Source organism: Hyla sarda, chromosome 7, assembly GCF_029499605.1.
Source record: "Hyla sarda isolate aHylSar1 chromosome 7, aHylSar1.hap1, whole genome shotgun sequence".
Taxonomy (NCBI): domain Eukaryota; kingdom Metazoa; phylum Chordata; class Amphibia; order Anura; family Hylidae; genus Hyla; species Hyla sarda.
Window position 1 is genome coordinate 57,911,984 of NC_079195.1, and position 12,135 is coordinate 57,924,118.

At 42.9% G+C, this 12,135-nt stretch overlaps 1 protein-coding gene across 4 annotated transcripts in view; it reads left to right on the plus strand.

Moving 5' to 3' along the window:
- The window catches only part of LOC130281677 (alpha-2-macroglobulin-like), a 203,437-nt gene that overhangs the window by 103,945 nt on the left and 87,357 nt on the right, over positions 1–12,135 (plus strand). For all 4 annotated transcript variants that reach the window (XM_056529147.1, XM_056529146.1, XM_056529149.1 and 1 more), the window contains 4 exons: positions 3,474–3,546; positions 6,214–6,439; positions 6,551–6,671; positions 10,498–10,619. In XM_056529147.1, coding sequence (XP_056385122.1) covers positions 3,474–3,546; positions 6,214–6,439; positions 6,551–6,671; positions 10,498–10,619 — 542 coding nt within the window. The remainder of the gene's footprint in view (positions 1–3,473; positions 3,547–6,213; positions 6,440–6,550; positions 6,672–10,497; positions 10,620–12,135) is intronic.

The window sequence follows — 12,135 nt, forward strand, 5'->3', positions numbered from 1 at the left end:
TCTGAGTGCTTCTCCCATCCGGCTTTCTGTATTGCCCGGGTGCATGCGCACACACCGGAGACTACAGAATCAGCCATCTTGAAGTCGGGCTACATAAAGAAAGCAGAAGGCCAATGCAGTATCTCCAACATTCACTCAGTGGCCATTTTACTAAGGGGCACACTGCCCTCACATTTGTTCCACCATATGTAGGAGATCGGCATCGGCACTATGTCACGTCAATATCGCTAGGGATAGAATTGGACACACTGAAAATGCACCCTGTCCACCTGATAATCATATATATATATATATATATATATATATATATATATATATATATTTTTTTTTTTTATTTTTTTTTTTTTTAGGAAAAATGTAAAATAACTAAGTCAATTTATTATAATTTTTTTTTAATTTAAATCTTATGCAGGGCTGACAGAATTAAAGGGGTACACTGCTCCTAGACATCTTATCCCCTATCCAAAGGATATTGGATAAGATGTCTGATCATGAGTCCCGCCGCTGGTTACCCCTGCGATCTCTCCTGCAGCACCACATGCCATGCCCCCTCCCATAGACTTGCATTGAAGGGGTGTGGTGTGATGTCACGAGGGGAAGGGGCCATGACACCACGATCCTCCAGCCCCTGCATTGCCAATCATCAGACGCGGAGCAAAGCTCGCTCCTGGAACCAGATGACATGGGGTGCTGCAGGAGAGATCGCGGAGGTTCCCAGTGTTGGGACCCCCGCGATCAGACATCTTAACCCCTATCCTTTGGATAGGGGCCCGAACGGTATCTGCGCAACGGGTGAACGTAGGAAGGTGAAATTGTTGCGCCACGGTTCTCCTGTAAGGACCAAGGACCATTTTTTCAAATCTTACCTGTCCCACTTCATGTTGTTATAACTTTGGGACACTTTAACTTATTAAAGTGTTTCTGAGATTGTGTTTCTGCATTTTTGTGTGGAAAAACTCCAAAATTCCGGGAAAAAATCCAGATTCTCTACTTTTAATTTAAGAAAGATAGTCATATGAAATAAATTAGTTACTAATTCGCATTTACAATATGTCTACTTTATGTTGGCATCTTTTGTTCAATGCTGTTTTACTATTTTAGGTCATTACAGGGTTTAGAAGTTTGGCAGCAATTTTCAAAATTATAGAAAAAATTTCAAAATCAGATCTTTTTGGGGACCAGTACAGTTTTGAAGTAGATTTGATGGGCCTGTATGTAAGAAACCCCTATAAATCTCCCCATTATAAAAACTGCACCCATCAACGTAATCAAAATGACATTTGGGAAGTTTATTAACCCTTTAGGTGTTTTTTTGCCAATATGCCATTTTGCTCCAATTTTTCTGCAGCACAGCGGGTGTTGACAGGGAAATACAACTCAATATTTATTCCCCTAATTCTGACATATTAAGAAATATCCCATATGTGGCCCTTGTGCACTACATGACTCACACACAGGCCTCAGAACTGACGGAGCACCGTGTGGATTTTGGGTCTTCCTTTTATTTAGGCTATTTTGTAAACATCTTATCAAGATGCAGAGGCCTTTGGGTCCCAAAATATTTTTGCTGTCATTTTTCATGCAGTATAAATTACATGTTATTTTTATGGTTTAATCCATTTACATCACAAAAAGGTGATATTATGAGAGCTGTAACTTTTTAATTTTTTTACTGACAATGCTAATTTTTTCTGTGAAGAGTTGACGTTTTTAGTGGTACCATTTTGGGGTACATGGGACATTTTGATCACTTTTTATTTTAGTTTTACAAAGACGACATTGATATAAAGCCATGAATTTGGAAAGGTTTTTATAAATTTTATTTTACGGCGTTCATCATGCAGGTTGACAAATGTCATAGTTTTATTGTTTGGGTTGTTACAGATTGTGTATGTTTATTTTTTTTATTTTATTCATTCATTATTTATTTTTATTTATTTTTAATTTATTATTTATTTACAGTTTTTTTTTTTACTCTTTTTTTTTTCTTTTTACTATCCCACTAGGCGACTTGACTCTTATAATAAATTGCAGTACAGATCTGTACTGCAGTGTATTATTCCTGTCAGTGTTTCACTGACAGGCACAGAAGATCAGACTCTGCCTAGGGCAGGGCCTGATTGGCTTTCGTAGCCAGGTAACCAGTAGCCATTTGGAGGTCTCTAGTTGCCATGGCTACCAACGAGACCACGTGATTGCATCACGTGTCTAATTAGAGAACAGAAGGAGCTCCTGCCCTTCATTTGCAGCAAGTCACCAGAAAAATGAACTTATATATACGTCCATTTGTGGGAAGCAGTTAAAGGGGTACTTTGGTGGAATTTTTATTTTTTTATTTTTCATATCAACTGGCTCCAGAAAGTTAAACAGATTTGTAAATTACTTTTATTTAGAAATCTTAATCCTTCCAGTACTTATCAGATGCTGTATACTACAGAGGAAGTTGTACAGTTCTCTTCTGTCTGACCACTGTGCTCTCTGCTGACACCTCGGTCCATGCCAGGAACTGTTCAGAGCAGGATAGGTTTGGGGATTTGTTCCTGCTCTGGACAGTTCCTGACATGGACAGAGGTGTAAGCAGAGAGCAACATGGTCAAATAGAAAAGAACTACATAACTTCCTGTGGAGCCTACAGCAGCTGAAAAGTACTGTATGGATTAAGATTTTTATATAGAAGTAAACAACAAATATGTATAACTTTCTGGTACCAGTTGATTAAAAAAAAAATTGCGTTCCACTGGAGTACCTCTTTAAAGGGGTACTCCACCCCAAGACATCTTATCCCCTATCCAAAGGATAGGGGATAAGATGTCTGATCGTGGGGGTCCTGCCCCTTGGGACCCCCGCAATATAGCATGCAGCACCCACTTGTATCTGGGGAGGGGCGTGAAGTCACACAGGACGGAGTCGTGACTTCACGATCTTCTGTTCCCGTGGTCGGGAGTTAGAGCCTCCAGAATTGCCGGAAGCAGATACAGGTGGGTTCTGCATGCTTATTGCGGGGGTCCCAAGGGGCTGGACTCCCGTGATCAGACATCTTATCCCCTATCCTTTGTATTGGGGACATAATGTCTAGGGGTGGAGTACCCCTTTAACAGAAGGATGCCAACAATTTTGTCCACGCCTGTATGTGGGTTTATTACAAATGTGAGCTTGTTTTGTGATAACATTAAGATTTTCCAACTGACCCAAGTAGCACAAAATAAACATAAAGATGTAATCTCATAGGCTAGCATTACTTTTATTTTTATTTTTTATTTTTATTTTTTTATAATAATTTCAAAAGTCAAGAATTGTATTGTTAAGGTCATTTAACATCATATTTTCAGATGTTTTGCACACACAATAAATAACTTTGCTTACTTTTTCATTCCACACTTTGTATCTTCTAAATCTATACCTGTTGAAATCTAATAATTCTAAGTATAGCAAGGATTTTTTTTAATGTATAATATGATTCTTTACTAAAACAGATAAAGAGATATCAGAGCGCTTTACAAGAAGATATTTTCCGGTCAGCTGGTTATTTGAAGTAGTTCCTGTGGGGTGAGTAAATAATACTGTCTTTTATGGTATTGTTTAGATTTTAAGAGAACATGTGGTTGCATTCATCATTTTATGAAGTAAAAAATCTGGGATAACATATACTATAGCTACAATGATTAAACAACTTTATTGATAAAATTCATTAACAGGATTTGAATAATTGGTAGTAAGGGGGGTGGTCTTTATCATTAATAGGTATGGCCACAGTATTTTTTAGGGATGCACCGATATATCGGCGGCCGATACATATCGGCCGAAAATAGCTATTTCGGCAAAATGCCGAAACAACTAAAAAAGTGCCGATAATGACCCACCTCCCCTGCCCGCCCACAGCACAAGTTACAAACACTGCCAGTGGCAGAGGCACTCGTGGGCGGTGCAGGGGGGGCCGGCCGCAACATCTGGGGGGGGGGGGGGGGGGGGTTGCGCTCTCCGGGATAGGATTAGGAATACTTCTTTTTATGTGCCCGGGCCGGCTCCTGTGTGTGGCTGCAGGCGGGGGCCGGCCAGAGCATATAAAAAACTAATACTGTGTACTAAAAACCAGGGGGCCTCCAGCTGTTGTGAAACTACAACTCCCAGCATGCCCGGACTGGCAAAGTCTGTCCGGGCATGCTGGGAGTTGTAGTTTCACAACAGCTGGAGGCCCCCTGGTTTTTAGTACACAGTATTAGTTTTTATATGCTCTGGCCAGCCCCCGCCTGCAGCCACACACGGGAGCCGGCCGGGCACATAAAAAGAAGTATTCCTAATCCTATCCCGGACATCCCTGTGTCCCGAAAAATCTTTTCAGGACATAAGGATGTCCGGCGGTCGCTCACCATTCCCCGGCGTCCTCCCGCGATCCTCCTTCGGTCCTTCGTTTCTCCGCCTCTATGGTTGTACGCACGGGATGTCACTGACGTCCCGTGCGTACAGCCATAGAGACGCAGGAGGACCGCAGGATCGTCGTGGGAGAACGCACGCTGGGGCCTGGTAAGTGACCGCGTCATCTTCTTCAGTGTTCCGGTCACCGCTCCTCCGGTCCCGGCACCTATTGCTATGGTCCATAGGCCATAGCAGTAGATGTGACCCCGGGCCGGAGGAGCAGTGACCGGAAGACTGTGGGGGCAGCAGTACATACATACAGCCTCCAGCCATACACTGTATATGGCTGGAAGCTGTATGTCTGTGGGGTGGGGGGGGTGCTGCCTACTATTGTGGGGGGGAGCTGCCTAATATTGGGGGGGGGAGCTGCCTAATATTGTGGGGGGGGGGGAGCTGCCTAATATTGTGGGGGGGGGGAGCTGCCTAATATTGTTGGGGGGAGCTGCCTAATATTGTGGGGGGAGCTGCCTAATATTGTTGGGGGGGAGCTGCCTAATATTGTTGGGGGGGAGCTGCCTAATATTGTTGGGGGGAGCTGCCTAATATTGTGGGGGGGGGGGAGCTGCTTAATATTGTGGGGGGGGAGCTGCCTAATATTGTGGGGGGGAGCTGCCTACAAATGTGGGGGGAGCTGCCTAATATTGTGGGGGAACTGCCTACTATTGTGGGGAACCTGCCTACTATTGTGGGGGAACTGCTGACCTAATGTGGGGGGGAGCTGCCTAAAAATGTGGGGGGAGCTTCCTAATATTGTGTGGGAACTGCCTACTATTGTGGGGAACCTGCCTACTATTGTGGGGGAAATGCTGACCTAATTTGGGAACCTGCCTACTGTTGTGGGCGAGCTGCCTACTATTGCGGGGGAGCTGCCTACTATTGCGGGGGAGCTGCCTACTATTGTGGGGGAGCTGCTTACTATTGTGGGGGAGCTGCCTACTAATGTGGGGGAACTCCCGACCTAATGTGGGGGAGCTGGCAATCTAATGTGGGGGAATCTAATCTAATCTAATGAGCGGAGCGCTGCATTTTACCAGAAGACAGGGAGAAGTCATTTTCGGTAACGGTTTCGGCCGGACATTTTTTTTTATTTCGGTTTCGTTTCGGTTCTGAAATTTCCATTTCCGTGCACCTCTAGTATTTTTACTATTTTTAATACTTTCCCTACCTTACCCTACAGCCTGCCCCTACATGTCCCCCTCCAATTCCCCTTACCCTCTGGTGTCTCCTCTTGCCTTTGAAGAAGCTGCTGGGCTGTGGCCTACCTGCAGCACTGAGTCCGTGGCCTGGAGTGATGTCAGGAAGCCGGCGCTGCCTGCTTTTCCTTGACGCCTCCGGTCCTGACATCAAGGGAGCCCCCCTGTCCAGCCAGAAACTGACAGATCTTCCGGGTGCAGGAGGACAGCCATCACTATCTGGGATGTGCTCCTACTCCCCTGCAGGCTCCTAGGTTAACCCTTCAGGTGCTGTTCCCTCTCTTTTCCCCCTGTTAATTCTTAACAATGCAGTCTCCACTTCCTCCCGCCCTCTTATTAACCTTTCCCTGGTCACCTAATTCCATTTTTGGGTTTTTATCCGATTAATCAATTAATCAATAAACATTTGGTTGATTAATCGATTTTAAAAATCATCATTAGTTGCAGCCTTAATGTGTACTATATCTTATATACAGAAAATGTCTTTCTCTTCATCCTAAACTTATCTCTTAACACGCCTCTCCCCCCCACCCCTCATGCTGCATTATTCACAAATCAGAGATATTGATATTATTTTAGTCATCGCACCATTTTTCTTGTGTTACAGTTCAGAGGGACACACTGTACTTAGTCGAACGACTCCACACAGTATCACAAAGTGGGTAACTGAAGCTTTCTGCCTGGATAAGAATGGTTTTGCCATTGCCGGTGAGGTTGAGCTCACCACATTCCAACCTTACTTCATTGACCTGATTGTCCCCAAATCTGTGGTTCAAGGAGAGAAATTTACAATTCAAGCCGTGGTCTTTAACTATGTGAAGAAATGTATTCTGGTGGGTAAAATGATGATTATAAAACCCAATGCAAAAATCTTTCCATACAATAAAATATGATAAAATCAAATAACTTAAATTTCCTTTTCACTTTTTGTGACATTGCAATAGATTGTGGCGTCATTGGCTGATTCAGAAGAATTTGTAACAGTCAAGAACAAGGAGCAAGCGAGATGCGTCTGTGAGGGACATTCACACAGCTTCACCTGGGATGTTACAGCAATAAAACTAAGTACTGTTTACACTTATACCAAAATAGTTTTAATGTAAAGTTTACCAGTCACATTTATAAACTTTTAACATGTTTTAGAGACATGTCAAAAGTTTTGATCGGTCTCTTTCTGATTGTTCAGACCCTGATCTATCCTTAGAGTGAACAGAGAAGAAGCTCACAGATGAGTGCTTCCCTCCATGATCTCTCTCTATGGGACCCATGGTACGCCACGGGTTGAGCAGGGGTATGCGAAAGTGCGTCAAATACCGGCCATGCATTGGCCAGTATTTGACAGCGCATAGCCACGGCAGCTCACTGTACAACCCGAGCTGTGGCCATGGCTACTGTAAGTGAGCTGCGTGGTTGCTGGGGAGACGTGTGACCTCCCCTGACGTTGCGCGGACTTGCCGCACAGCGCAGGAGGACGTCATATGTCAGTGCGGCCCTGCCAAACGGGACGCGCTGCATGAAGAAACACCACAGGGGACCGCAGGATGCCCGGTAAAGGAGAAAAATAAGTTCAAAACAACTGTATTGGCCGGAAGGGGACTGTATGGGACAGAGGGGGGATGTATGGGACGGGGCACAAGGCATTAAGATGGAGGGGGAGAGGGATAATGGCGGAGGGGGGATGGGGAGTAATAAAGCACAGGGCATAAAAATGTAATGCCTTGTGCGTTATTACTCCCCATCCCCCCTCCGCCATTATCCCTCTCCCCTTCCATCTTAATCTCTTGCTCATTTCCCCTTTATCTTAATCCCATTGTGCCATTATTCCCCCCTCCCTCTGATCCCATTTTGCCATATCGGAAAATAATGGCACAAAGGGATTAATATGGAGGGGAGAAAAATGGAAAAGGAGATCAGAGGGATGGGGGAATAATGACACAAGGGGATTAATATGGGGGGGTTGATTATCCCCCTCCCTCTTAATCCCCTTGTTCCATTATTCCCCCTCCATCTTAATCCTCTTGTGCCATTATCCCCCCCCCCTCCATTTTAAATCCATTATTCCCCCTCCCTCTTAATCCCCTTGTGCCATTATTCCCCCCCCTCCATTTTAAATCCATTATTCCCCCTCCCTCTTAATCCCCTTGCGCCATTATTCCCCCCTCCATCTTAATCCCCTTGTAGTATTATTCCCCCTCCATCTATATCCCCTTGTGCCATTATCCCCCCCTCCCTCTGATCCTCTTTTGACATTTTGGATAATAGGGGCACAAGGGGATAAAGATGGAGGGGGGATGCATTAGTATAAAGGTAAGAACACGCCTTTTGACATACTTTCAGCCTTTGGGGGCACAGTCACCAAAAAGGTTGAGAACCACGGGTATAGAGCCAGGAAAGAATGTGTTAAGTGCACACTTCTCCCTGCTCTATCTAACAACTGGTCTGATCATTAAAAAAAAAAAAAAAATTATGTTTCTACGATATACAAAATATTTAAACATTTAAATGCCCATTTAAGAGATTATTTTTTAAAAGGGTTTGGTTCAGAATTAGTACATGGCTGGAATTGTACATGTAATTTTAATGCAGTTTTTGGAGCAGTTCTATTATTTGTTTTTATTTATTTTTTACTAGCCAATGTCTGCATTGTAAGCGTTTATACACACACACTACAGAAATTTCCCTGGTAGCAGACTCCCATTGCTTTAAATGGGATTCTGCTGCTCTTTGCACACTGCAAAATTCCTGCCGCAGAAATTCTAGATTCTTGACATGTTTACTCTTCCAGTGGAATTCCACTCGGAAATGAAGGACGACACTTAATACCCGTGTGGACAATAGCGTGTCTGCTGCACATGGAATCTTCACCTAAAATGTTTCCTTGTGCCAAGATCCTCAGGGGCACATGATTAAACTATTAAAAAGGGCAAGTGACTAGTAAGGCCTCTTTCACACTATGAAATAGTTCCGTTTAGGAACTTCCGTCACCAGTTCCTTCACTATATCGGCGAAACCCGACCGTTACAAAACCCCTGACGGCCGTGACTAAATCGCATTGCAGCCTATAGGGTTTTGTACCTGCCCGTTTGCACCCGTATATGCCCGTAATACATTACGGGCGTTATACAGTGACGGGACATCGTGGCGGAAAAATTACTGCATGCATGCTGGGATATCATTGTAGGATATTGTTGGGGAAAATATTACTGTATAATCTTGCATGGGTGTCCAAGTGAATATTTGATATACCAGTCAGTAAATGATTAAAGGGGTACTCCGCTGCTCAGCGTTTGTAACAAACTGTTCCAAACGCTGGAGTCAGCACCGGGAGCTTGTGAAATCATAACCCCCGCCTCCTCATTACATCACGCCCCACCCCCTCAATGCAAGTCTATGGGAGGGGGCATGACAGCCGTCACGCCCTCTTCCATAGACTTGCATTGATGGGGCGGGGTGTGACATCATAAGGGGGCGGGTCTATGACATCACAAGCTCCCGGAACAGTTTGTTCCAAACGCTGAGCAGCGGAGTACCCCTTTAACCTGTTAAGGACCCAGGGCGTAAACTTACGCCCTGAATCCCGGTCCTGCGATATAACGCGGGGTCACACGGTGACCCCGCATCATATCGCGGCGGGCCCGGCGTCATAGTGAAGCTGGGACTTGCCGCTAATAGCGCTATTAACCTTTTAGCGCGCGGCTAAAAACGAAAGTAAAAGTGCCCGGAAAGCTCAGGGAGCTGTTCGGGATCGCCGCGGTATAATCGCAGCATCCCGAACAAGCTGTAGCACAGGAAGAAGGTTACCTTCCTTCCTGCAGTCTGATCGCCGAGTGAATGCTTCAAGCCTGAGATCCAGGCTTGAGCACTCAATTGCCGAAAACACTGATTGATCCATTCCTATGGGGATGCATCAATCAGTGTAAAAGATCAGTTAATGCAATGTTATAGCCCCCTATAGGAGCTATAAAATTACATAAGAAAAGTGTAAAAAAATCATTAACCCTTTCAATTATCCCTTCCCCTAATAAAAGTTTGAATCACCCGGCATTTCCAGGAATAAAAAAAAAAAACTGTGTAAATAAAAATAAAAATAAACATATGTGGTATCGCCGCGTGCAGAAATGTTAGAATTATAAAAATATACCACTTTTTAAACCGCACGTTCAATGGCGTATGCGCAAAAAAATTCCAAAGTCCTAAATAGCGCATTTTTTTATAAAAAGTGATCAAAAAGTCTGATCAGAACAAAAATGGTACCACTAAACACTTCAGATCACTGCGCAAAAAATTAGCCCTCAAAGCGCCCTGAACACAGAAAAATAAAAAAGTTATAGGGGTCAGAAGATGACAATTTTAAACATATACATTTTCCTGCATATATTCATGATTTTTTTCTGAAGTGATACAAAATCAAACCTATACAAGTAGGGTATCATTTTAACTGCATGGACCTACAGAATAAAGATAATGTGTCATTTTTGCTGAAAAATGTACTGCGTAAAAACGGAAGCCCCCAAAACGTATATAATTTTGTCGCACATTGATTTTTTCCCGTTTCACCGTAGATTTTTGGGTAAAATGACTAATGTCATTACAAAGTAAAATTAGTGACGCAAAAAATAAGCCATCATATAGAATTTTAGGTGAAAATTTTAAAGAGTTATGATTTTTTTAAGTTAAGGAGGAAAAATTGAAAATGAAAAAAAGGAAAAAGCCCGGGTCCTTAAAGGGTTAAGGTTATTTATGTCCCATGTATAAACCTGGACTGAATTTTAGAGACTGATGTAACATTTATCTTGATGTTTATCCTTATTTTCTTTACTAATTGGTAACTATAAGACAATACTTGTAAAGAACGACATATTTTGATGTATTTTATGTATTTTGTCTTCAGAGGCCATAAAGATACATGTAGACAGTGGTTCTCTGGAGGTGGATGGGAAATGTACTGAAGACCCAATACTGATAAAAAATGATGAAAGAAAAGATTCTGTTGAGAAAACAATTGTGGTCAAGGTGAGTCGTCTATTGTAAGGGTTTGTTCACACACGCTGGATTTGCAGATTGCAAACCTGAAACCTATTTTTCTTTGAAATATGTGGTAGAGATCTGAGGCTTGCATTCAGATTTTTGCCAAGTATCTGGTGTGGGTGTACACAGATTTAGAGAATTAATTCTTATGAAAAAATAATGTGGTGCCTTGGCTGTATGGCAATTGGGGTGTTGCTGTGAGGTATATCACGGTTATAATTAACTCTTGTCAGTCGTGACGCCTGGGTGAGGGTTACTACTGTGATGCTTGACCTATCGTCACCCTTCCCAAAAGCGATAGGGAGATGTAGAATAAAGTATTGTCCACAACCAGAGCTTTGCTGAAGACCTGAGTAAACTTTACTGAAGATTTTCTGTAACATGCGAATACAGGAACAGTCTTCATAACAGAGTCTATATACAGCCTAGCTTAGATTGACGTATGGTTGGGACTTTTGTAAGTTCTTTAGCTTAGTAGGATTTAGTATGCGCACATCCGCTGGATTTAGGGTTATGTTTAGGTCCAGAGGTCTCGCTAGAGGTAACGGGGAAGTTGTAAGAACTCACTGTTTGGCTTCAGGTCAAGGTCGGCTGACTTTGGCCTAGTATTTGTCTTTGCAATTTGCTGAGGTCCTACCTCATGAAGTGTTAGCAACCCAAGAGATGATGCTGATTCCTTTGCAGCACAGGAACAAGAGAGCAATTATTGGCTGCAGCTCCCTTATATGGGCAGGGGCTGGCCGTTTTAAGATTGGTCCACACCATCTGTCAATCAGCTTTATAAAGGATTATGGGAAATCACGTGTCCCATGAACCTCCAAAGGTCCTTTTACCTACCATAGAGTTCTAACCTGTGTCACATGACCTAAGGTCCTGCGACGCTATGCAGGTAAGCATACATTTTCTATACAGTATTTACATTTATTTTAGAAATATATTAACTATATGAGGGGTGACTAGGGGATGACTAAGGAAGCGGAACGCCGAAGTTACTAGGAACTCAGACTTTGGGGACCCCTAACCAAGGTATGGTATGCAATACGGTACCGGGACACCACAATAAGTAGCATAATACTTTTCTGCAGCAGATATATTTGTATAGCACAGCCAAAAAGCCATGTGAACATTTTCATAGCAAGTGACTTATTATTTAGTGTTTTTACCAAGTGTTTTTCCTGTTTAGTATGTAATGGTTATATTTGTTCTGTCGAAGTGTATAATTTTACATTTATCAGTGTTAAACCTTATTGACCATGGCAACCAAGCCTTCATCCACTACACATTTATATGCAGAGATATATATATATATACATATTCTGTAAGCTGCCCGTCAGGTAATTAATAAACATATTAGGAATTATAGGAAAGCACAGTGATTGGCTAGCAAGAAACATTTTAGCAGGGCCGATGTGGGTAACATCGCTTCTTCTGTGGTGCTAAAACCCACATAGCCACTAAGTCCACTTAGAAAAGATATCAATTTTTTAAAAAGGCTTCTAAA